This window comes from Myotis nattereri (assembly GCF_964212035.1).
Source record: "Myotis nattereri genome assembly, chromosome: 14".
NCBI classification, from domain to species: domain Eukaryota; kingdom Metazoa; phylum Chordata; class Mammalia; order Chiroptera; family Vespertilionidae; genus Myotis; species Myotis nattereri.
The window spans coordinates 60,557,254-60,581,646 of record NC_138089.1 but is presented as its reverse complement, the minus strand read 5'-3'; the positions used below and the strand labels follow the sequence as shown (position 1 = coordinate 60,581,646).

Genomic DNA, 24,393 nt, shown 5'->3' with positions numbered 1-24,393 from the left:
ACCTGCCTCACGGGTGTTACCCTGGGGCACATGCATCGCTGCCCAAGGAGAACCCAGCCCTGCAGAGCTGGGAGCTTAAAAATGCCCAGGCAGGCACCTGGCCACCGGTCCGTCCTTCCGCCCCCAGATCTGACAATATCCTCAGAGGCGGTGGTGCCTCAGTGATGGACAAGTCCTTTCCTCCTCCTCCATGTGCCGGCTCTGAGGCAGGAGGGTTCCCGTGCGCCCGCTGCAGCCTGGGGTTACCCTTGGGCCCGGACCTTCCCGGTGCCGGAGGCCCTCTGACCAACCCGGGCCGCCCCCCCTCCCCCATGCGACCCCGCACATCGGACAACTTCTTCCTGGGGCCTGACTCCTGCAGGCCCCGGGAGGTCCAGGCGTTCTCCTCCCCCAACCCCCCCGCCCCCCTCCAGGCGACCTTGACCTCCCACCCTGGCGAATGTCGGCGCCAAAAGCTATGGGTCCCATTCCATCACGTGCGCAGTCACCTGCCCCGCGGCGCCCGCACGCTGGCGCAGCACTGAGTCATCCGTTGGCACTGCCTCCTGCTGGCGGCCGCCGCACTCGGGAGCGAGAGATGCAGACCCTGCTTCTCCGGGAGGAGGGAAGCGCGTCCAAACCAGGAAGCAAGCTCCCGCTGGGCTCTCCTGGGCGCTGCCGCTCTGGTTTGCGTGAGCTGGAGGGCATGCCCCCCTCCCCGCGCTAACGCAGCCGAGAAGACGCGCCGATGTGGGCCGGGGTCCAGGGCGCCGAGACGCGGGCCGGCGCGGGCGGCTCCGGGCGGGCGGGCGCAGCATCCCCAGGCGCCGTCTCCTAGCGACCGCGGCGCGCGCGGGCTCGGCGGTTGTCCGGGCAACAGCGCGGCGCGGGCATCCCCGCGGCCCCTCCCCTGGGCGCGCGCGCGACCGGGGCGCCATGGCGGCGGCGGGCCTGAGGCCTGAGGCCGGGAGTCCGCAGTGGGCGCCGGCGGAGCGCGAGCCGGCGGGGGCCGCGGCCGGGCCGGGCGACGGCGAGGACGCGCCGGTGCGGCCGCTGTGCAAGCCCCGCGGCATCTGCTCGCGCGCCTACTTCCTGGTGCTGATGGTGCTCGTGCACCTGTACCTGGGCAACGTGCTGGCGCTGCTGCTCTTCGTCCACTACAGCGACGGCGGCGGCGGCGGCCACCCCGCGCCCCCGCGCCGCGCCCCCGGCCCGCAGCCCGCGCCCACCCCGGCCCCCCTCGCCCGGCTCGAGGGCATCAAGGTGAGGCCCTCGCCCCGCGCGGCCCGGGCCGGACCTCCGCGCTGCTCCCCGCGCGGCCCCCGCCTGTCCCCTCTTGCCGGGGCCGGGCCGGGCCGGGACCGGGCGCTTTCCCCTCGGGTGGCGCGGCCTGGCGCCCGAGCTGCCCGCGGTGCCCTTCCCGTAGGTGGGACACGAGCAGAAGGTCCAGCTGGTGGCCGACCGGGACCACTTCATCCGAACCCTCAGCCTCAAGCCGCTGCTCTTCGGTGAGTCCGCGGGGCCCCGCCGGGAGGGCCAGGGGCTGCCAGTGGGTGGCCGCCTAGAGGCTCGTGTTGGCCACGTGACTTTGTTTTGAAAATGGCTGTTCCCAGGCCCCCACCCCCCTTTTATTCCAGCTCGGGGTTTCCCAAAGTGCAGCGCCCTCCCCCACCTCCGTCCCGGGGGTAACCGTTCCACACGCGCCTCCCTGGCCCCTGTTCTCTGCAGCGGATCCTTCCTCCCTCGCCGGACGGGGCAGTGTGACCCTGAGGCTAAACCGCCCGCAGACACCCCTGTCAGCTGTCACATTCTGTAATGGGGCGGGGGAGGGGCTGATAGCGGCCCAGCTGACCTGGGCCCTGTGGTTGGTTTGATGAGGAACAGGCCGTCCTGTGGATAAACGGGTGACCCCCCCCCCCCGCCCCGCCTCTGCTGCCAGCACTCAGCTTCTCCCTGGGCCCAGGCTTGTGCGCAGCCGCAGCAGCAAAGCCTTGCCGGGCGGCTCATCTGGAACCGGCATCTGGGTCACTTTCTGAGCTCTTGTGCTGGGCTCCAGGTGATCATTCAGTTCTTACCGCCTGTCTGGAAGGTGGGTGTAGACACCCTTCTCAGGGTGGAGGGTGAGAAATGAGACGCAGAGCGCTGCCGCTGCTGGCCAGGCCATGCAGCTAGTTCCTGGTGAAGCGGGCGCTAGTGTGCTGGGGGAAGACTGAAGGCCCTCCGAGACCCCCAGGCAACAAGGCGGGCCCAGACCCATGCCCTGGCCCAGCCTCGAGACCCGCTGTCCCTGGCCACTGCAGGAGGGAGTGGGTAGGAAGATGTAAGCAGAACATCTGAGCTCATGCCCTCGACCCTGAGCAGAGGCGGGGGGTGGGTGGGGGGGTGTTATGCCTGGACCCGTGAGGATGACTCGTCTGCATGCTGTCCGAGGGGAAACAGGTTACTGATATCTTGTGAAAGGGCCCCTGAAAGGTGGTGGCTGCTGCTGTTACTATTGCTCAGTGTTAAAGTCTGTGCCAAACACTGTTTTAGGTGCTGGAAACACAGCACTGAACACAATAGGAAACAAACAGAAACACCTGAAGCTGACATTCAAATGAGGAGACACACAATAAGTAAGCTAATCCTACATCATAAAACCCTGATGTGCAAATCGACTGAACAGCCGAAGGACTGGCACATGCCTAGTCGCGATGACGTGCACTGACCACCAGGGGGCAGATGCTCAACGCAGTGGTCAGTGCGCTCCCACAGGGGAGCATCGCTCAGCCAGAGGCCCGCCCAGGAGCAGCAAGCCCAGTGGTAAGGAGCAGCGAGCAGGCAGGCGATAAGGAGTGCGGGGTCCTGGACTGCAAGAGGGCGCAGGCCGGGCTGAGGGACTCCCCCCACCCCCAGTGCGCCGCTAGTAAATAAACAAATATACATGTGTGTCAGGTGACAGATCACAGACAGGTAAGGCAGGATTCCAAGTGGGGCTGGGACTTCACGGGCGGACAGGTGGGCCTCCCTGAAAACGGTATTTGAGCAAAGACCTGTAGGAGCTGAGGAGTCAGGCCAGGTGGCTGTCGGGTCAGGCTGAGCCAGGCGGAGGAACGCTCCCCCATTACCTCCAGGCTGCCAGGACCAGACGAAGTGTCTGGGGGGTAAAGTGTAGGCCGGGTTGTGCTTTGTGCCCCCCCCCGCCCCCCCCCCCCCCCGGGCATCCTGGAGCCCGGCTGTACTCCATTCAGATGCAGGTTACCTTACCTGAAACCTGAGGACTTAATTCCTAATCCTGACCCCCAGCTTGTTGCATCAAAGTCCTACGCAGAGTGAGGAACCGCCCGGGCCCCAGTAAATCGCAGGGCGCAGGAGAGCTGTGACCGCAGGCAGACTGCCTCCTTGGATCACCAAGGGCGCGATTCGCAGAGCTTCCTGCCCGCCCTCCCTTCCCCCGACTCGCCTTACCTTTGAGTCTGTTGGTGGAAGATGTCCCAGACTTTACCCAGAAAGCCCTGGGGCTGGGTGACATGAGGCTGGACGAATGAAGACAAGTTAGTGACTAGGGGATGGGATGTCCAGTTGTGAGGGAACCCCCGGGCGGGGCTGTCCAAGGAGGGGCAGATCCTGAAAGCTGTGGTATTGGATGAACCCACGGAAGGAAGCCCGCCCCAAGAAGGAGCAATGTCTGTCTGTCCACTGTGCTGCCTGTCCATCCGTCCGGTGTCAACCTGCAGAGGCAGGGAGGCCCGAGGGGAGTGGGCTGCTGTGGGCCCTGCCCTGCTGCTCTTGGCTCCTCTGACCCACCAGCCTGAGGGCTCGAGATGCCAGGGTTCAGGACATCAGCTGGGCTACGGGGACTGGGTTCTACCCAGGGCACCTCCATCTCCACGGGAGGACCCCGTGCAACCTCCCTTTGGGGAGCATTTTCTGTTTCCCACCCTTGTCCCTAGACAAGTGGGACCTGGGCTACAAAAGGTCCCATCCCAAGCCCTAGCCAGTTAGTTCAGTGGGTAGAGCATCGGCCTGCAGACTGAAAGGTCCCAGGTTCGATTCAAGGGCAAACGCCTGGGTTTCAGGCACAATCCCCGGTAGGGGGCGTGCAGGAGGCAGCCGATCAGTGATTCTCATCATTGATGTTTCTCTCCCTCTCCCTTCCTCTCTGAAATCAATAAAAACATTAAAAAAAAAAAAAAAAAGGTCCCATCCCCAGTTCCTGGCGCACACCTGCTTGACTGGTGTTTCCCACGGGTTTGGGACCTTCCCGAGTCTGTTCGGTTCCGAAGGCAGAACCTGCAGTTCCCAGTCGTCATCTCGCTGGGAACATGGTTTTCTTCCACGTGGCTCACTTCTCATTCTGTAATTAAATAGCAGGCTTAGTCCGCATCGCGCCCTTCCCGAAAAGGCTCCAAGATTCCTCATTTCATTCTAAGCCTCATGGGGTCCCCCCAGGCCCGCTCCCCTCTCAGGCCGCATCTCCCGCCACCCCGACTTGCTCCGCGCTGATGCTTCCGGGGGCCTCCGCCTGTGCCGTTCCCTCCGCCCGCCTGTCCCCCCTCCGAGATCCCCTGACCCCAGACTGGTCTTGAGGGGTTCGCGGGCACCTAAGGGGTGGCGCAACCTGCCGGGCGCTGCCAGCACTAGCAGCGTCGGCCGCCGGCTCCTGCATTTATTTGAGTCATTCGTGCCTCTGCCCGCGCGGGGGTCCGATGGGCCGGGGGCGGTCCTGGCACCCAGCCAGCCCGGCACTGCCCGCTCGCCCGGGTGGCCTCCACCAGCGCCCTGGGGCCCAGGGGTGGCTGAGGCCGGCCCGGAGGGCGGCGGCCCGGGCAGATGACCCTGCGGGGAGGGGTGGGGGCGCTCAGCACCGGGTTCCCGGCACAGCCGGCGGGGTGAGGCGTGGCCACGCCCTCCGCGGTTGCCGGGCAACGACGCCTGGTCACCTAGCAACACCCTGGCTTTTCTGCGGCTGGAATCCCTGCCCTTTTCCCTGCGTCCCCCCACCCCCCGCCCGGTACCCGGCGGCTTTCCGCTCCAGGCCCCCCCCCCCGCGCCCCTCCAGCTCCCGGAGCGGGGACAGGGCCCGCCCTCTCGCCCTGAAAGGCCTGCGGACGCCGGGATTCTAGCCCAGGCGGGGCTGGCGAAGCTGCAGGGCCGGCCTGGTCTGCAAGCGCCCCCCGAAGTGCTGCTGCCGCGGGGCCACCTGGGGGGCCCTGGCTCCGCACAGAGGGACGAGGGGACCGTGGGGCCTTAGGTCAGGCTGGGAAGAGGGCCAGCCCTGCGTCTCTGCGAGGAAAGGCGCCCAGTGCGCCTGCTCCGTCTCCACACCCCCCGGGGAGGGCTCCAGCCCCAGCCCCAGCCTCCAGCCCTCAGCACCTGCCCAGTGGCTTCACCTTGACATTCAGGAGCCCGTGATGATCTGTGGGTCCAGATCCAGGGTGCTCCCCGTGGGTGGTCCCGCAGACACCTGTCCCTCCACCAGGATCCCTGCCGCCACGCCCCCCCGCCCCCCCCCCCCCAATCAGCACCAAGCACTGATGGGCGCCCACAATGGTTAGTGAAGAGCTGCCAGCACAGGCCCTGGCTGAGGAGCCCCCCCTCACCTGGGAGCCCAGCCCTACCTGTGGAGGCACCTGGGGGCGGAGAGGGAGCGGGGAAGAGGCGGGCAGCAGGTGGCACTCCTGGCCAGCAGGGCCGCCATTGGCTGACTACGGGATGGCCTCGGCCCCCAATGTCCTGGCACAGCGCCATGGCTTGGGGGATGGTCATGCATCGCCCCCATCCCCCTGTCACCCCACAGCACCACCAGTGCCACCAGGAGCCACGGCCCTCCAGCCACCCCTGCTTTCCCCTTGATGGGCTGAGGTTGAGGGCTTTACAGGCCTCTGCTCCCCCCCCACCCCGCCCAACTCCCAGGTGCCCGGCCGCCTGGGAGGCTGCAGCGCTGACCTTTGCAGTAGATTATCCGCTGGTGGCATCTCCTTGGGGCCTGAGATTAAACGGATGAAGCTGGGCCTCTGCTGGCTTTTCTTTTTTTTTTTTTTTTTGGCTTTTCCTTCCAGTTTGTTTCTTTTTCAAGCTGTCAGGAGCGACTCTGTTCATTTGCAGTTTGTCCCTGTGGACGGCGCACACCCCTCCTGGGTTTGCTGGGGTGGGGGTCTTGGTCCTGTCCCCAGCGTCATCACCACCAAGTCGCCTACCCCTGGAAGTGCACATGGACTCCAGAGTGTGACAGCCTGGCCTGAGGGCCCTTTTGACTCCATCAGGGTGATGTCTCTGTGCTTGGGGTTGGTTGTGGTTGGGGAGGGCATTTAATGGGGCCTGGGTCTTAGGATAAGTATGAGACTAAGGCCTTGAGGGTGTGCCTGGGGCAGGACGCACTCTGCTACCTGAGTAGCGGTGATCGCTATTGAAAACCACTCAAGCCCCGGCCAGCACGGCCAGTGGGTAGGGTGTTGGCCTGCGCACCAAAGGGCCTCGGATTCGATTCCCAGTCAAAGGCCTGGGTTGCAGGTTCGATTCCTGGCCCCTCATTGATGTTTCTCACATCAGTGTTTCCCTCTCTCTCCCCCTCTCCTTCCCTCCTCTCTCTAAAAATCAATGGGAAAAATATCCTCAGGTGAGGATTAACAAAACACACACACACACACACACACACACACACACACACACACACACTGGATCCCGGCTGAGTGGCCATTTCCCTTCCTCTTGGCGATGACCCAGAGCAGCAGCCGCTCTGAGGGGCCCTGGGTGGTGGAGGTGGTGGTGGAGGTGGCCCTTCCTCCAGTCGGTGCCTCTGACTAGAGAAGTCCTCTCTCCCAGAAACAAGGGGATGAAACGGCCCCACCTCCTGTTGTGGAGGTGCCTGGGCCACCGCGATGGGCTCCCAGCCCTGAGGCCCATGTTCAGCTTCACCAGCTGCTGTGGGGCGGGCGTGGGGGTGTCCAGCCCCCGGGCCAAGCCCAGCCTGACTCGGGAGCTGAGAGGCATGGAGCAGCGTTCAGGGTACATTTGTCCCCAAAGCAAAGAACACTGGAGGTACCTGCTCAGAGCTCCTGCCAACAACTTGCGCGACTCCCGCTGGCCTCCCAGCACCGGGCGACTCGGCCCGATCCCGATCCGATGCCCAGCATCTGCTTGTGCCGCAGCAGGTGGGCAAGGAGGGGCCTGGAGAGCAGCATGACCTGCTGTTTGTTTGTATTGAATGAGGCTGGAAAGTAAAAATGAAAGCAAAACCCAGCCACCATCCTCCACTTGTAAAATATATGCCCACGCCCGGCTGGTGCGGGTCAGCGGTGGAGCGCCGGTCCATGAATCAGGAGGTCACCGTTCGGTGCCTGTGCAGGACGCAGCCGATCAACCATTCCCGCTCATCATTTGACTTTTTAAAAAATATACTTTTATTGATTTCAGAGAAAGAGAGGGAGAGAGGGATAGAAATATCAATGATGAGAGAGAAAGAATTATTGATTGGCTGCTCCTGCGCGCCCCACACTAGGGATGGAGCCCGCAACCCGGGCCTGTGCCCTGACTGGGAATTGAGCCGTGACCTCCTGGTTCATAGGTTAATGTTCAACCACTGAGCCATGCCGGCCGGGCTCATCATTGAAGTTTCTAACTCTCCCTCTCCCTGCCTCTCTGAAATCAATTAAAAATAATAAAATAAAGTAAAATATATACCAAGTAGGAAGTGGAGGCCGCCCTCTGCCCTTCAGGTTCACACTCTGGCCTTCGGTTCCCTCCGAGGGCCGGTCAGCCCCGGCCCGGCTCGGCTCCAGCTCGCTCCCAGGACCCCCCGGAAAACGTGCTCTCAGCACCAGAGAAGGGGGCCCACCTCCCAAATGCTGCCGACCTTGCAGGGCGCCCAGAGCAGACGTAAAGGGGGGTGAGACGTGCTGACCTGGAGCCCACCAGGGAGTGCGGGGACCCCGCAGAGAGGAAGGTCCCAGGCTCCTGCCCCCGCCAGTCCTGGCCTCACCCACCTCCTCTCCTGGCAGAAGTCCCGGGCTTCCTGCGCGATGAGGAGTGTCGGCTCATCATCCACCTGGCACAGATGAAGGGGCTACAGCGCAGCCAGATCCTGCCCACCGAGGAGTACGAGGAGGCCCTGGGCACGATGCAGGTCAGCCAGCTGGACCTCTTCCGGCTGCTGGACCAGAACCGTGACGGCCGCCTGCAGCTGCGTGAGGTTGGGCCCGGAGCAGCACAGGGAGGGGTGGGTGGTGCGGGGAGGGGTGGGGGTGGTGCGGGGAGGGGTGGGGGTGGTGCGGGGAGGGGTGGGCGTGCTGCAGAATGGTTTCTGTGGCCAGGGTACCTGTCCTGCTCAGCCCTGGCCCTGCAGATCAGCGTGCCCAGGCCCAGGGGACCCTCCTTCCCTGGAGAGGTAGGTCCTTGCTTCCCGGGAACCCCTGAAGGAGCAGGAGGACTCCCCAGGCGGTGATGGCACGTGTGGCCACAGTCCCCAGGTGTCCTGCCCCTGTGACAGGTCTGGATTCCTGGCTGCCATGCTGGGAGCCCATGGAGCTCGTGGTGCATGGAGTGGCAGCTTCGAGGTGGCCAGGGTCCGCCTCTCTGCACAGCCCTCACCCAGCTTCTGAGGGAGGACTTGGCGAGGTGTGGGGTCCCTGGCCCAACAGGATGCCCGTGGCCCTCAGGGCTCTTGACTGCCTTCCTGGCCTCCCAGATGCCAGTGGACCTCTCCACCTCTTGGCATCAGCAAAGGGACTTGAGGCTTGTTCTCTGTCCTCACCCATGCCCCCCCCCGACCCCCCCCCCGAGCCCTCAGCCCCACAGCGACACGGGGTGGCTGTGCTCTGGGGGCTCTCCAGCGCGGGGCCACCTCATGGGGGACCATGTGCTTCAGGTCCTGGCCCAGACTCGCCTGGGGAATGGACGCTGGATGACGCCAGAGAACATTCAGGAGATGTACTCTGCGATCAAGGCTGACCCTGACGGCGATGGTGAGCTCGGACCTCCCGCAGCTCTGTCCCTGGGAGCCCTGTCCCCCCGCCACTTGCCTCTGTGCCCAGCCTCTAGAGCAGCCAGAGGCTCCGTCCCCGTGCTGACCGTCGAGAGGGCAGGTCTTGGAGACCCTTTCCACCTTGTCAGTGGGAGTCTGGGGCACAGGAGGTGGGGCTGCTGGCTGGCAGAGGGCAGAGGGGGTGGAGCGAGAGCGAAGGCACAGTGATGCCAGCTTGAGCTTGGCTGTGCCCCCGCCCCGTCTGCCTCTCCAGCCAGTAGGGTCTGCCCAAGGCCTCCCTCTTGCCCCCTGGAGCCATTCTAACTGCGAGGGCAGGTGTGGGCAGGGAGCTGTCATCCCCCCCCCCCCCCACACACACACACTTTGGCAATAACCCTCAGGAGGGTTCTGGAGTGTAGTCCACTCTCACGCCAAGTGAGGAAGACGCAGCCGTCACGTAGGACTTGGAAGAGTGGCTTGTGGCGGGGAGCCCGGAGCGAAGAGCCCGCCCGGACCGTGGCCAGAGCGGCCTCGCGCTGCTGCTGCCATGTGCGGAGCTGGCACCAGGCTCCCAGCCCGAGCGGCCCCCATCCTGGGAGAAAGTCCGGCCAAAGGGTGCAAAGCGTCTCCTTTGGGTCAAGCAGGATAATCCGGAGCAGAGACAGTAGCTACCGGCCCAGAACCCCGAGGGCAGAAGCCCTGCCTGGGAGGTGAGGGAGGCAGAGTGTCCACTGGGGCGCGCTCTGGCCAGTGGACAGGACTCACCCGGCATATCCCACTCAGGATGGGACCTGAGGTCATGAAGAAACTTCTGGGCCCAGCCCTGCTACTCCTGAAAGTGTGGGAGGCCCTGGCCAGCAGCCAGCACCCCTGCTCTCTCCTCGCCTTGAGGATCGAGGCAGCCACACTCCGCAGAGCCAGGCGGGAGGGCCAAGGGCAGCCGTGCCCTGAGACCCTGCTCTGGCCAATCTCATGGGGGGAGGGGAGCTCCTTCCTTTTGGGGCCAATCAGGGCTTCACCGGAGGAAAGGAAGGTGTCGGTCTCCCTGTGACAGAAGCTAGGCTCACCTGACCCAGGAGCCCCGGGGGGGACCAGTGCTCAGGCCTCCCGCAGGGGCTGAGTGGGCACTGCTGGGGGTGCCCGTGCAGGAGTGCTGAGCCTGCAGGAGTTCTCCGCCATGGACCTGCGGGACTTCCACAAGTACATGAGGAGGCACAAGGCGGAGTCCAGCGAGCTGGTGCGCAACAGCCACCACACGTGGCTGTACCAGGGGGAAGGCGCCCACCAGGTCATGCGGGCCATCCGCCAGAGGTGAGCGTCCAGCGGTCCTCCCGGTGCCAGGCCCGCACGGTCCTTGGCTGGGAGGAGAGGACAGAACTGAGAAGCCGACTGACTCAGGATTGGGTTCCGCTTCTTAGACCTGGAAGGGGACCGGTTGAAAGACCGGCAATTAGCAAAGGCGAACTAGCCCTGTGGGCAAACTACATCTGGGATGAGAAATAGATTGCATGGTGTTTCCTGCTGATTAGAGAAATGGCCTGTCATCTCTGTGACAGGATGCTCTGTAGGGGTTTTATTTTTTTACTTTTTATTGTTAAATATTTTTTAATTGATTTCAGAGAGAGGAAGGGAGAAGAGAGAGAAACATCAGTGATGAGAATCAATGATCGGCTGCCTCCTGCACGCCCCCTACTGGGGATTGAGCCCACAACCTGGGCGTGTGCCCTTGGCTGACTCAAACCAGGGACCCTTCAGTCCACAGGCCGACGCTCTATCCACTGAGCCACACCAGCCAGGGCCCCTGCGGGGGTTTTAGATAACCTTCCTCCTGGGGGGGGTGTCCCCCACCTAATTTAGTAGAAATCTCCTCTTCCCCCCCCCCCCAGTGGGTGTCTCTGGCATCATGATAACCTCTTCCTGCTCCTATAGGGCCGGTCCGGGGTGGCTTATGGGGCTCCCAGGGAAGGTGTGCAGGGGCAGCGCTGTGGCAGGCCCAGGGCCCACACCAGCCAGCTGTCAGGGTGCCACCCTGCATGAGGCTGCCCAGCTGAATGCCTGCTGCCACCAGGGTGCTGCGCCTCACCCGCCTGCCAGCCGAGATCGTGGAGCTCAGCGAGCCAATGCAGGTCGTGCGGTACGGAGAGGGCGGCCACTACCATGCCCACGTGGACAGCGGGCCTGTGTACCCAGAGACCATCTGCTCCCATACCAAGCTGGTGGCGAACGAGTCGGTGCCCTTCGAGACCTCCTGCCGGCAAGTACCTCCCACCTGGGGGCTGCCTAGACTCCCAGACCCGACACACCCTGTGGGCAGGCCCTGGGCTGCCTGGTCAAGGATACGCCTGCCTGTCCCCCAGGTTGTTTACCCAGTGTCAGGAAAGGGGTGGCCATCTTGTCTCAGTGGCCAGACTGAGGTACCCGCAGACACTGAAACTGGTCCCCAGGGCTGTGAGGCAAGTGGGGAAAGGCTAGAACCCCAGCTCTTTCTGCCGCTCCCTGGGTGCTGATCCTGCCTCCCCAGCTGGCCTTGGTTGGGGCCCTGGGACCTAAGTGCACCTGGGACCTTGGCTGCCAAAAACTAAGACACAGACTAGGTTTGTGGGGAGGATGGGCTGGGGACACCTTGGTCCTGCCCTGCCCTCTGGCCCTTGGGAACCTGGGCAGCGCATCCTGCCCTCGGCGGGCATTGCTCAGTGCGCCTGCCTTACAGCTACATGACCGTGCTGTTCTACCTGAACAACGTCACCGGCGGGGGAGAGACTGTCTTCCCCGTCGCAGACAACAGAACCTACGACGAAATGGTAAGCCCACCAGGCTGCTGCCCGGGCGTTGGGCACACGTGGCACTGCCCTCTACACCTGGGAGGAGAGCCCAGGGCACACCTGGTTTCCCTCTGGCCACCTGGCCTGGCCCCTGGCCAATCAGTGGGGGCAGCTGAGAACCTCGCGCCCTCCTGCCCACAGAGCCTGATTCAGGATGACGTGGACCTCCGGGACACTCGGAGGCACTGTGACAAGGGCAATCTCCGAGTCAGACCCCAGCAGGGCACAGCCGTCTTCTGGTACAACTACCTGCCCGACGGGCAAGGTGAGGGTCTTGGGCGGGCCAGGGCTGCCCGGAGGCAAGCTCCCTGTATCAGCCCCAGCGCCGCCCTGGTGGGCAGTTTCTGGCCCTGGTGCCTCCCCCAACCATCCGCAGTGGCTCTAGGGCCGCTTCCTGGGTTACCCCTACCCCTGGGACTCCCTGGTGCCCTAACCTTCAGCTCGCTGGGACTGGGGACGCATCCCTTACCCACCCAGGCTGGGCAGGGCTCGGGACAGGCTCGGCTAGACAGCTGGGTTCCCACGGCCAGTGGCGTGGACGAAGCAATAGCTGGTGAGAGGTGCTGAGCCGCCTCGGTGGCGGGGCCAGATGTTTGCTGGGGGAGGCGGTGTGCACAGCGGGGCCGTGTCCCCGGCCAAGCCCAGGTCGGCCCAGCCTGGTGCCCCTGGCCCCCTCCCTGGCTCACACCAGGCCCCTCTCCTAGGCTGGGTGGGCGACGTGGACGACTACTCGCTGCACGGGGGCTGCCTGGTCACTCGTGGCACTAAGTGGATCGCCAACAACTGGATCAATGTGGACCCCAGCCGAGCGCGGCAGGCGCTGTTCCAGCAGGAGATGGCGCGCCTGGCCCGCGAAGGGGGCGCCGACTCACAGCCAGAGTGGGCCCTGGACCGGGCCTACCGCGACGCGCGCGTGGAGCTCTGAGCGAGGGGTCAGGCTCGGCCCGCCGCAGGTCGCCCGCCGCCCACGGTGGGGCCCTGCAGCTCCCCGTCCAGCTTCAAGCCAAAGGTCTGGCCGACGTCTTGCCCGCCCCCCCCGCCCCCCCGCCTCCAGCCGCGACCAGGGCACCGCACCTCCACCCGTGTTATTTGTTATTTATTGTACAGACCCTGCCGCCAGTCAAATAAAACCAACCGGCTGCGAGCCGGGCCGAGGAGCTCGGTCGGCGGGAGGATGCGCGGGCAGGGGGAGCGGGGCCAGCCGGGGAGCGGGGCCAGCCGGGGGCGGAGCTATCCTGGGGCGGGGCCAACCGGGGGCGGGCTGCTGGCAGTGTGACGGGGCGGGGCGAAACGGCCCGGCCAATCCTGAGCTGGGTGGCGTGGGCGAAGGGTCGCCATTGGACGGCGGCCGCTGGCGAATCTGCCCGGCGACCTGTTGCTAAGGGCGCCGGAGTTCGGTGGCGCGGCGCCCGGGAAGGCTGGTCTCGCGAGAGCTCCGCTCCCTCTCGGTCGCGGCGGCCGCAGTTGCTGGCGGGCGGCATGGAGGCTCCCGAGGACTACGTCTGGCCGCGGGCCACCTCCGAGCTGATGCTGCTCCCTGTCACCGGGCTGGAGTGCGTGGGGGAGCGGCTGCTGGCCGGTGAGGTTCCGTGTGCGGCGCGAGTTAGCGGAGAAGCCGGGTGCTCCCGGGCGGTGCAGGGAACAAAGGAGTGCCCGGGAGAAGGGGTGCCCGGAGGAGGGGAGCGCGGGAGAAGGGGTGCCCGGAGGAGGGGAGCGCGGGGGAAGGGGTGCCTGGGAGAAGGGGTGCCCGGAGCAGGGGTGCCCGGGAGAAGGGGTGCCCGGAGGAGGGGAGCGCGGGGGAAGGATGCCCGGGGAAGGAGTGCCCCGGGGGAGGGGCGGGCCCCGGGGTGGGCGGAGCCCGGGGTGGCGGGACGGCCGGAGCGGCCCAGAAGACAAAAACCGACGCGATGCCGAGGCCCTGGGTCACCCGCGCTAACGTGGAGGGGGTGGGGCCGCGTGTCGGAGGCGGGGGAGGGAGGGGAGCGTGCGGCCCTGGATGAGCTGGGCGGGGCGGGGCGGGGCCCCTCTTTAGGGGTGCGGGTGCGGGTGCGGGTGCGGGTGCGGGTGCGGGTGCGGGTACGGGTACGGGTACGGGTGGGCCCGGGGGAGGGCGGGCCCGAGGAGGCGGGGTGTGGCCTGGAGGCCGGGAGGCGCCGCCCTGGAGGTGGGGGTGGGGCCCTCGCAGCTGGAGGGGGTCTTGGGAAACCGGTGAGAGCCCCCCTTCCCGAGGCGGAGGCGGGGCTCCCACCGAGATGGGTGGGGCCCGGGGAATCCATGTCCACGCTCCTCCGCGGGCCGCGCAGGAAAACAGGCCAGGAGATTCCGGGACCCGGGCCCGGACGGCAGAGCCCTCCCCTCCCGGCTTTTCTCGCTGCTCAGTGGCCGCTGCCCCTTAGATTCCGCCGCCGGGATGTCTCGCCCTCGAGGGGCCTCCCCGAAGCTCACCCCGTCTCCTGTCCCAGTGTCCTCGCTGGACGGGTGGGATCAGATGAGTCTTGGTGAGCGGCTGCCTGCATCGCAGGGTGTCTCGCAGCCTCCCTGGCTCCAGCCAGTCACGCACACAGTGTGACCATCCAGAATGCCTCCCGACATTGCCAGGGCCTGAGGGAAGTTGCCCCGTCCACCCCCATGGAGAACCACTGGACTAGACTCACCATTTTACATTCTTAGAGCGGCCGGCATAGGTGTCCCCTGGGACTCACCGTGATAGCATGGCTCCCCGGGTGCTGCTGTTCGGTGTCTGCTCAGTTCCTAGCGCAGTGGTTCCCAGCCTTGTGTTGGCCACGCCCACCTAAGCACCTCTAAAATCCTGATCCCCCCCATATAATTCTTATTATTCAAAAAGCGAGCTCCTACTCACATGGAGGAAGCCTAAAAGGCCATTCACTTGGTCTAAAGAAGCTTCCAAAGAACACGGCATCCATGAAAGAGGGAAATAAAAGAAGGAAGGACAGCCCTGGCCGGTGTGGCTCACTGGATAGAGCGTTGGCCTGGGGACTGAAGGCCCCCAGGTTCGATCCTGGTCAAGGGGTGTGCAGGAGGCAGCTGATCGGTGCTTCTCTCTCATCGATGTTTCTAACTATCCCTCTCCCTTCCTCTCTGTAAAAAATCAATAAAATATATTTAAGAAAAAAAGAAAAAGAAGGAAGGACAGTTGAAGTACTGAGGAAGAAATTACTAAGAAATTGTTAAAAAAAATATGAAGTGATAGGAAAACATAGCAAAGTTTCAAAACATGAGAACTGGAATGCACAAATATGTCACAATATACATTTATACACTGTATATGACGCCCCTAGAGCCATAAGAAATGCAAAAAATTCACTAACTCATTCTCAAATTGCCCCCCTTAAAAATCACATTGCCCCCTGAGGCGTGTGCCCACGTAGGGAACCACTGCCATAGAGCAAGGCCTGGGCTTGCCTTTTTACCGCTCCAGCACACACTTCCTTGTCTGGCTTGTAATTGATGCCCAGCAACTTTATTGTCTGTAAAGATTGAGAGTGCAGGCTAGGAATCGCATGAGACTGGTACGGTCATTTCAGATTAAGAGGTGGTTCTGGACCAAAGACACTGGTGGGGTTTGCAAACTGTAGCCAATGAACTCCACACACTTGGAGACAGAGATGTGGGCAGTTGAGAAGAGTGAGCTGTGGGCTTCCTGGTTGGGGGTGGGGGTTGGGCAGAGGGTGGTAGAGGAGTTAGCAGTGTGGGAGGTGCCTGCAGGGCAGCCAGGAGGCCCCTGAGGGCCACAGGAGCCCCCCTGCCAAAGTGTGCCGCCGCCCCGCTCCCGCCCCCGTGCCCGGAAGAAACTCCTGGAAGTCAGGGATGTGCTGTGGCCCCAGGTGCAAAGGTTGTCTTCGTGGGAAGCCTCTCCACGGGTTGGGTGCAGGGGGAGAATTCGTGGACAGCAGGTGAGGCTAAGGGTGTGGGGGCTAAAGCTGAGAGGTTCCTGTCTGAAGCAAGAGAAGTCGGGTGGGGTGAGGTGGAGGCTGAGTGAGGAGTCTGTGGGTGAGCCTGCAGGATTGTCCAGCACATTCACAGGCCCCGGGATGGAGAGGCTTCCGCCCCGTCTCGTCTTGTGGCTCCTCAGCGATAGGTGAGGCGTCCTGATGTGGCTCTTTGCTCCTGTCCAGGTGAGGGGCCGGATATCCTGGTGTACAGCCTGGATTTTGGGGGGCACCTGCGGATGATGAAGCGAGTGCAGAACCTGCTTGGCCACTATCTTATCCATGGGTTCCGGGTGCGACCAGAACCCAAAGGAGACCTTGACGTGGAGGCCATGGTCGCCGTGTTCGGGAGCAAGGGTCTCCGAGTCGTGAAAATCAGCTGGGGACAGGGCCGCTTCCGGGAGCTCTGGCGCTCTGGCCTGTGGAACATGTCGGACTGGATCTGGGATGCACGCTGGCTCGAGGGGAACATGGCCTTGGCCCTGGGCCACAACTCGGTGGTGTTATACGACCCCGTGATAGGGTGCCTCCTGCAGGACGTTCCCTGCACAGACAGGTGCACCCTCTCCTCAGCCTGCTTGGTTGGGGACACCTGGAAGGAGCTGACCATAGTGGCAGGTGCTGTTTCCAACCAGCTTCTGATCTGGTACCCGGCGGCCGCTTTAGTGGACAGTAAGCCCGTGGCCCCTGACCGGCGGGTCAGTGGGCACATGGGCGCCGTCTTCAGCATGTCGTACCTGGAGAGCAAGGGCTTGCTGGCCACCGCTTCGGAAGACCGAAGTGTTCGCATCTGGAAGGTGGGCGACCTGCGGGTGCCTGGGGGTCGGGTGCAGAATATTGGGCACTGCTTTGGGCACAGCGCCCGCGTGTGGCAGGTCAAGCTGCTAGAAAATTACCTGGTCAGTGCAGGAGAGGACTGTGTCTGCTTGGTATGGAGCCATGAAGGTGAGATCCTCCAGGCATTCCGGGGCCACCAGGGCCGTGGGATCCGGGCCCTGGCTGCCCACGAGAGGCAAGCCTGGGTGATAACGGGGGGTGATGACTCAGGCATCCGGCTGTGGCACCTGGTAGGGCGTGGGCACCCAGGTTCCGGGGTCTCCTCTCTCTGCTTCAAGTCCCCTAGCAGGCCAGGTGCCCTCAAGGCTGTGACGCTGGCTGGCTCGTGGCGAGTATTGGCAGTGACTGATTCGGGGGTCCTGTACCTCTACGACCTTGAGGTCAAGTGCTGGGAGCAACTGCTGGAGGACAAGCACTTCCAGTCCTACTGCCTTCTGGAGGCCGCCCCCGGGCCTGAGGGCTTCGGACTGTGTGCCATGGCCAACGGGGAGGGTCACGTCAAGGTTGTCCCCATCAATACTCCAACGGCGGCCGTGGACCTGGCCCTGTTCCCAGGCAAGGTGCACAGCCTGAGCTGGGCTCTGCGGGGCTACGAGGAGCTGCTGCTGCTGGCGTCGGGCCCCGGCGGCGTGGTGGCCTGCCTGGAGATCACAGCCGCCCCCTCCGGCAAGGCCATCTTTGTCACGGAACGCTGCCGGTACCTGCTGCCTCCAAGCAAGCAGAGATGGCACACGTGCAGTGCCTTCCTGCCCCCGGGCGACTTCCTGGTGTGCGGAGACCGGCGGGGCTCAGTGTTGCTCTTCTCCTCCAGACCGGCTCTGCGCCCGGACCTGGGGCTTGGAGGCCAGGCCGAGGCCGGTGCCGGAGAACTGGGAGGGGGTGGCGACAGTGGCGAGGAGGAGACCGCCTTGACTGAGTGGGGCCCCGTCTCCATCCTCCGGTCCCTGCATGGGAAGCAGGGTGTGACCTCGGTCACCTGCCACGGTGGCTACGTGTACAGCACAGGGCGCGATGGCGCCTACTACCAGCTCCTTGTGCGCGGCGGCCAGCTGCAGCCAGTCCTGCGGCGGAAGTGCTGTCGCGGCATGAACTGGGTGGCCGGGCTGCGCGTGATGGCCGATGGGAGCACCGTCATCCTGGGTTTCCACGCCAACGAGTTTGTGGTGTGGAGCCCCCGGTCGCACGAGAAGCTACACGTCGTCCACTGCGGCGGCGGCCATCGCTCCTGGGCCTTCTCGGACACCGAGGCAGCCATGGCCTTTGCCTACCTCAAGGATGGCGATGTCTTGCTGTACCGGGCTCTCGGGGGCTGCACCCGGCCACATGTGATTCTGCGGGAGAGCCTGCATGGCCGTGAGATCACGTGTGTCAGGCGGGTGGGCACCATCGCGCTGGGGCCTGAATTCGAGCTGCCCAGCTTCATGCAGCCCGAGGACCTGGAGCCGGGCAGCGAGGGGCCCAGCCTGATTGACGTCGTGATCACGTGCAGCGAGGACACCACCATCTGCGTCCTGGCGCTCCCCACGGCGACGGGCTCAGCCCACGCGCTTACAGCCGTTTGTAACCACATCTCCTCGGTGCGTGCCCTGGCCGTGTGGGGCGTCGGCACCCCGGCGGGCCCTCAGGACCCTCGCCCGGGCCTGACTGCCCACGTGGTGTCTGCGGGGGGCCGGGCGGAGATGCACTGCTTCAACATCATGGTCACCCTGGACCCCAGCACCCCCAGCCGCCTCGCCTGCCATGTGATGCACCTTGCGTCTCACCGGCTGGATGAGGACTGGGACTGTCAGCGCAGTCGGCGCCGGATGGTCAAGGTGGACCCAGAGACCAGGTGATGTGTGCGGCCGGGCAGGGCCTGGGGTGCGTCAGGCAGGGCTCTGCTTGATGGGCTGTTACCTCTGCAGGTACATGTGCCTAGCGGTGTGTGAGCTTGACTCGCCTGACCTCGGCCCCCTTGTGGCTGCAGCCTGTAGTGACGGAGCAGTGAGGTAAGAGCATGGGGCTCAGATAGGGCTGGGAGGTAGGATGAAGGGCTGTCCAGAATGGGTTCTGAGCTGCCCCCCCCCCCCCCCAGGCTCTTTCATTTGCAGGACTCTGGGCGGCGGCTGCAGCTCCTGGCTGAAACCTTCCACCACCAGCGCTGTGTCCTCAAGGTCCACTCCTTTACACACCAGGCTCCCAACCAGCGGCGGTGAGGGCTGCATGGCGGCTCTGCCAGGGTCCCTGGGCACCCTTGTTGCTTTCTGTCGCCCCGACTGACCCAGCCACCTTTCCCCGCCTCCCAGGAGACTGCTCCTGTGCAGTGCGGCCACCGATGGCAGCCTGGCCTTCTGGGACCTGACCACGGTGCTGGACCACGGCTCCGCTGCCCTGGAGCCTCCAGCAGAGCCTGGACTGCCCTCTCGTGAGTAGCTGGCGGGCCACCGGCAGTCCCTCCCCCCTCCCCGTGCCTTCCCCATGTGGCAGGTGGGGCTCTGACAGCCTCTTCTTCCTCCAGGGCTGGGCCCCCCCTGCCTGACTGTCCAGGCTCACAGCTGTGGTGTCAACAGCCTGCACACCTTGCCCACACGTGAGGGCCACCTTGTGGCGAGTGGCAGCGAGGATGGCTCCCTCCACGTCTTTGTGCTTGCTGTGGAGTTGCCAGAGCAGCACGAGGCTGTGGGGGGTGCCGAGCTGGCGCCCCAGCTGCACGTGCTGGAGGAACACTCTGTCCCCTGTGCACACGCTGCTCATGTGACAGGCCTCCACATCCTGAGCCCCAGCCTCATGGTCTCCGCCTCCATCGATCAGCGGCTGACCTTCTGGCGCCTAGGGCATGGCGAACCCACCTTCATCAACAGCACAGTGTACCACGTGCCAGACGTGGCCGACATGGCCTGCTGGCCTGTGAGCCCGGAGTTTGGTCACCGCTGTGCTCTCGGGGGCCAGGGACTTGAGGTTTACAACTGGTATGACTGAGGTCCCACAGTGGCTGGCACCTGGGCGTGGGGCCTGCTCACAGGCAGGGGAGTGGGAGTAATGTCTGTGCCCAGGCCCAGTGTGCGTGGTTAGAGCAGGCGTTGGAGGGGAGTTGAGTGCTGCCTAAGCAGACCAAGAACATGCCCCACGCCTCACACTAGAACAAAGCTTTGTAGCGATTTATTAGTCTCCACGTCTAAGCAGCGGGGTTTTTTTCAGGTGACGACCTTGTGAACATTCCCAGACACCGGCCCTCTGTGGCCTTAGATGTAGCTCAGTGGCGGGAGACCCAGCATGGCCAGGCCCGTGTGGAGCACTTCCTGCACAGCCCGCAGGAGCTGCAGCCGAGCAAACATCTGACCAAACAGGTGTGGCCGAGGCTCCTAGAAAAAGAGAGGGCCTGCTGGTTTCGTCCTTGCCCCCCCCCCACCCGCACCGCCCACCCCCTTCCTGTGTGCTTACCCCCAGGATGTGTACCCGGTTATAGTAAGAGCTGAAGTCCATGCTCAGCTGCACCAGGAACTTGCACACCTAGAGACAGACGGAGTCACTGGCCTGCCTTTGCCCTTGTACCCCAGACCCGAATAAAGAGTGTGTGTGCGCTGGTCTCTGCCTCACCATCTCCGTGCGAGCAGTGACGCGGGGCCCCAGGGCGTGGTGGGCCCCGTCCAGGGCTGTGGTCTGGCTCAGGAGGTCTTGGAAGGGGAGGACGCTGTTGAAGAGCAGCAGCCACTCACCCTGTGGGAAGAAGGCTGCTGGACGGCGAGTCCAGGCCACCCCAGGGAGCCACTACCGGGAGGGGCACTCACCTCTTCACGGAGCAGAGAGAAATCCAGGCTGCTCACAGCTGGGAAAGTGGGGTACAGACCTTGTTGCACGCCGCGCTGGTAACCCTCAAAGAGTGTGGCGAGGCGGGCACAGTTGTACATGACAAAGGTGCCACTCTTGGTGCCCTTGGTGGAAATGCTGTCGGCCAGGTCGAGGAGGAGCTGAGGAAGGCACAGCTGCAGAGCGAGGGCGGCCACCAAGCCTGCCCCCTGCCCGGTCCTGTGGGCACCCGGCTCACCTGGCTCTGCGGGGCCTTGCTGAGCATCTCAAACTTGATGGTCGCCGCCGAGAGAACCCTGAAGGTTTCTGTCCAGGCCGGGTCTGGGGGGCAGAGGGCGGCAGTCAAGCTGCAGGCAGGAGCCAGGGGCGGGCAGGAGGCAGCCGGAGCCGCCCAGGCGCACCTTGTGCCAGGTCCCTGCTGTGCTTCAGAGCTGAGGCCGTGCGCACCTGTGCGAGCCGGAGCCTGCATTTTGAAAAGAGTGAGAGGGGGGCCAGCGCAGAGCCCCCCCTTCCATGTCCCCGGAGGCCCCCCCTCACTCACTCGTAGTACTCGGGCGCCGTCAGGGTGCTGGGCGCACCGGCTGCTCTCACTGGGCCACACACCAGGTGCTTCTGTCAGGAGGGCAGCAGGGGCTGAGCCAGCTGGCGATTCTCCAGCAATAAACCCGCAAGGAACTGAATTCCGGCCGGGCTCCCAGCCTTTTCCCATCAGGCTTAGTGCCTCCCTCTCGGGCCCAGCCCCTCGGGACACCTGTTCCCCTCTGTTCTCCAGACCCCGCCTTCTCCCAGGACTGCACCTGCTGCACGTCCCCATGCACCACGCCTAGTGTCTCCCCCAAAGTCGTGTCCCCTCTGAGCCAGTCAGCTTGCAGGCCCCACCATGCCTCCCCTACCTGTGCGAGAGGAGCCTGCTCATCCAGCTTCCACCAAAGCAGGCCCAGCTTTTGTTGCTGGGACTCCTCCTCGGGGCTCACCACGTGCACCACCACGCAGCTGTCCGCACCAGCCCCGGGGGCGGGGGCCTGTGGGGAGGACAGTCACTACCGGGCGCAGGGCCCCGCCTTCGCCGAGGCCCACGGGCGGAGCCCAGCTACTGACCAGGCCCGGGGAGCCGTCCTCGGGCCCGAGCTGCGCGGCCGCCTGCAGTTCAGCCAGCACGGAGAGCAGGTCCTCGGTCACTGCGCGGAGACAGGCACGGGGCTAGCGGGCGCCGCGGGCCCCCCAATCCCGGCCCCGCCGGGCCGCAGGTCCTACCCAGACAGCGGTCCAGGTGGGGGTCAGAGCCGGCCGCGCGTCCCCGTCCTCCCGCCAGCTCCTTCAGGCTCACGGTGCCCAGGGCGCCGGCGGGCAGAGCTCCCGGGTCTCCCGCCGGGGTGACCTCCGCCAGCGCGCGCCTCCTCAGGGCCTCGGCGGAGGCTCCGGCTCCGGCTCGCTCCGGGGCAGCGGGCCAGTCCACCCGCAGCTGCTGCAGGAAGGCGGCCCAGTGCGGGTCCCGCACGGCGGGCACGAGGCGCACACGGACCCTGCAAAGCGAGGGCGCCGCTTCAGCCCGAGCGCCTGGCCCGGCCCCGCCCCGCCCCCCACCCGCCGCAGCCGGTGCCCACGGGCGCGCCTTCTCCTCTCCGGCCCCGCTCACCCGCGAGCACGCAGAGCCCGCGCCAGGTGGTCGGCCACGAGCACGGCCCGCAGCTGGCTCAGGCGGAGCGCGCGGGGGGCGGCGCGCAGCGCGGGGCAGTGCAGGAGGACGCGCGGGCCCCGGGCGGCGGGGGCGGGGGCGGCGGGCGCGGCCCCGGCCCCGAGCACCCGTTCGAAGACGGCCGCGCGCTGCAGCCGGAGCGCCAGCCCCGCGGGGGTCGGCTCGCAGCGCAGCACCGGGGCCACACCGGGGCCCTGCAGGTCGACCACAGCACGGAGCACGCGCTCAGGCACCTGCGGGACGACAGGCCGGTGAGCGGGTCGCGGCGCCCTCCGCCGCCCGTCCCCGCCGGCCCGCGCGCACCTGCCCGTCCCCGAAGCGCGCCTGCAGCGCCCGCCGCGGCGCCAGGAAGTCGCGGACGCGCAGGTGGCGGGCGCGCGTCTCCTTGAACCATACGGGGCCGCCCGGGCCCAGGGCCGCGTTGAGGGCCCCCAGAGTCTCCTCCAACCCCAGGCGCCCCGTCGCCATAGGGACCGGAAGGCGCGAGCGGAACCGGAAGCAAGATGATGGAGGCCGAGCTTCCGGGAGAGCGACTGAGGGGGCGGGACCCGGCCCCGAGTGGCAGGTGCATCGGAGGGGAACCGGAGCGGCCGCTCTGGGTGGACGGCACCGTCGTGGCCCGCCTGTCCTGCGTCCGACATCTCGGGGTTCCCCTGGGCCTGGGCCTCTGGTGCCACTCCCATCCCAGCGGCCGGGAAGACCCTGGTGTCGGGGGGGCTCTGCGCCCTGAGCCTCGCCCCTCGCTGTGCGCACGAACACAAGTTCCAAACGAGCGTCCCCAGCCGGGCAGCTCCCAGCGCCGCCGTCGCCACCCGCCCACAGCCGCCCCGTGACAGGCGTTTGTGCTGCGGCTTCAGGCTGTTTGCAGGCGTCTCCTCCTTTGGGCCACGGGACCTTTCTTCCCGGCAAACGCCCGCGGGTAGGATTGCCCACTTTCCCGCGTGGGCCCGGAGGAGTGAGCCACGGGGACGGCGTGGGTTCCGGGTCGGGAGGCGTTTTCCTTGAACCCGGTGGCGTTGCCGGGGCCTCCGCTCCCGCCGTCGTCTTTCTCATTCCGCGATGGCACCTGCCTGTCTCCACTTCAGAGGAACTTCCCCCCTTTTCCCCGAATGAAACTGAAACCGACGCAGCACAGGGCGCCCGAGAACCGCGCGCTCTGCCCGCAGCGGCGAGTGCCGGACTCCGGAGGGGCCCAGGGGCGGCAAAGCCTGGCCGAGCCCGTCCCTCGGCGGCGCGGGCCTCAGCCCCTCACCCGCCCGACGGCTGCTTGGGTCGTGTCATTCCGACGTTCTCTCCAGGCAGCGGCGCGGGCCTCCGGGCAGCTGTCGGCAGGGTCGGCGCTGGGGACCGGCTGGGGGCTTCAGCTCCTCTCGGCACGTGGAGCGGTTTGTCCCCAGGACGTGAAGGGCGGCCTTGAGCGAGCTGCGGGCTGGGGCGGCCCTGTCCGGAGGCCCTGGGTCTGCTCTCCCGCCTTCACCCAGGCTGCCCCGGCTCCGGAGGTGGCCCCCGCCCAGGCTCTCCGGCGGCTCCCGTGCCTTCCAGCCCGAGGGCGCACCTGGGAGAAGGCGCGGCCCAGGGAGGTGTGTCTGGGTCAGGATCGCCACCGCTTCTGGCCCAGGACGCTGCTCAGGCAGGAGAGCAGGGAACGAAATCCAAGCGCAGCTGGAATGCTCTGGAGACAACAGCTGCTTTTGGGATTCCGTTGCCCGCTGTCCAGCCATGGGGGGGGTTGCCTTGGGGCCAGGATAGAACCCCCCGATTCCAGTCCCGGGAGGCGCACCTAGCTAGGAGTAGGCGGTGAAACCCAATCTAGTGGGAATGAGCTGCTCGCCTGGCCCCCAACAATAGGAGGGCGGTGGGGGCCTCCCCGGGGGCCGAGTCCCGAACCGGATTACACCCGCGGGGGTGGGGGGGTGTCGGCGCAGGCGGGTTGCATGTGGCTGTGGGTGCCAGGCGGCCAGAGGCACCGGTGAGGTGACCGTGTCGGGGCGGCTGCAGGATCAGCCAGGAAGGAAGCGCTCCCGCGGGGCCGGGGAGGAAGTAAGCCGCGCGCCGGCCGTAAAGACACCCCCGCACCCGGGCCCTTTGTCCGGGGACGCTACCAGCTCGAGCTCGAGGGGCCCCCATGGGCTCCCACGACGGCGACAAGACCCCCAGGAACCGACTGAGACCGTCTCGTCGGTACCGAGCCTGCCGCCCGCCGGGCCCCGCGGAGAGCAGACACGGCAACATCCCCCCGAGGCCACGGCACTGAGCGCGGAGATGCCCGGGCCCGCGAGGGCGCCCAAGGCCCTGGGGTCCCGCTCCGGCCGGGGGCGGGGCAGCTCCCGGGACGCGGACGGAGCGAGAGAGGACGAAGACGCGCCAGCCTCCGCCTCGTGC

General features: G+C 65.6%; 3 protein-coding genes across 6 annotated transcripts; 2 read left to right on the top strand and 1 right to left on the bottom strand.

Annotated features, from left to right (window-relative positions):
* Positions 1-900: 900 nt before the first annotated feature.
* P4HTM (prolyl 4-hydroxylase, transmembrane) lies at positions 901-12,899 on the top strand. Its single transcript, XM_081106310.1, has 9 exons — positions 901-1,242; positions 1,406-1,487; positions 7,959-8,149; positions 8,825-8,921; positions 10,069-10,231; positions 10,989-11,174; positions 11,631-11,721; positions 11,884-12,007; positions 12,447-12,899. Exons 1-9 carry the CDS (start codon positions 916-918, stop codon positions 12,665-12,667), a joined length of 1,482 nt encoding a protein of 493 aa, XP_080962436.1. The 5' UTR covers positions 901-915; the 3' UTR covers positions 12,668-12,899.
* A 186-nt stretch (positions 12,900-13,085) lies between these two features.
* On the top strand, positions 13,086-20,094 carry WDR6 (WD repeat domain 6). Its single transcript, XM_081105892.1, has 6 exons — positions 13,086-13,321; positions 15,879-18,360; positions 18,434-18,517; positions 18,604-18,720; positions 18,815-18,933; positions 19,027-20,094. The coding sequence occupies exons 1-6, from the start codon at positions 13,222-13,224 to the stop codon at positions 19,485-19,487; spliced, it is 3,363 nt and encodes a 1,120-aa protein (XP_080962018.1). The 5' UTR covers positions 13,086-13,221; the 3' UTR covers positions 19,488-20,094.
* DALRD3 (DALR anticodon binding domain containing 3) lies at positions 19,646-22,506 on the bottom strand (the record flags this gene model as incomplete). Of its 4 annotated transcripts, none has more annotated exons than XR_013996783.1 (12): positions 19,646-19,870; positions 19,950-20,018; positions 20,106-20,239; positions 20,297-20,476; positions 20,554-20,636; positions 20,717-20,778; positions 20,857-20,927; positions 21,209-21,337; positions 21,414-21,493; positions 21,570-21,838; positions 21,952-22,244; positions 22,315-22,479. XR_013996783.1 is itself a non-coding variant. In XM_081105891.1 (12 exons), 12 exons carry the CDS (start codon positions 22,477-22,479, stop codon positions 19,751-19,753), a joined length of 1,641 nt encoding a protein of 546 aa, XP_080962017.1. In that variant the 3' UTR covers positions 19,646-19,750. The 4 variants fall into 4 exon arrangements, 3 of the variants coding, with proteins under 3 accessions (XP_080962017.1, XP_080962016.1, XP_080962015.1); XM_081105891.1 differs by having other exon boundaries at positions 20,106-20,225; positions 22,315-22,506; XM_081105890.1 differs by having other exon boundaries at positions 20,106-20,199.
* Between the last annotated feature and the right edge of the window lie 1,887 nt (positions 22,507-24,393).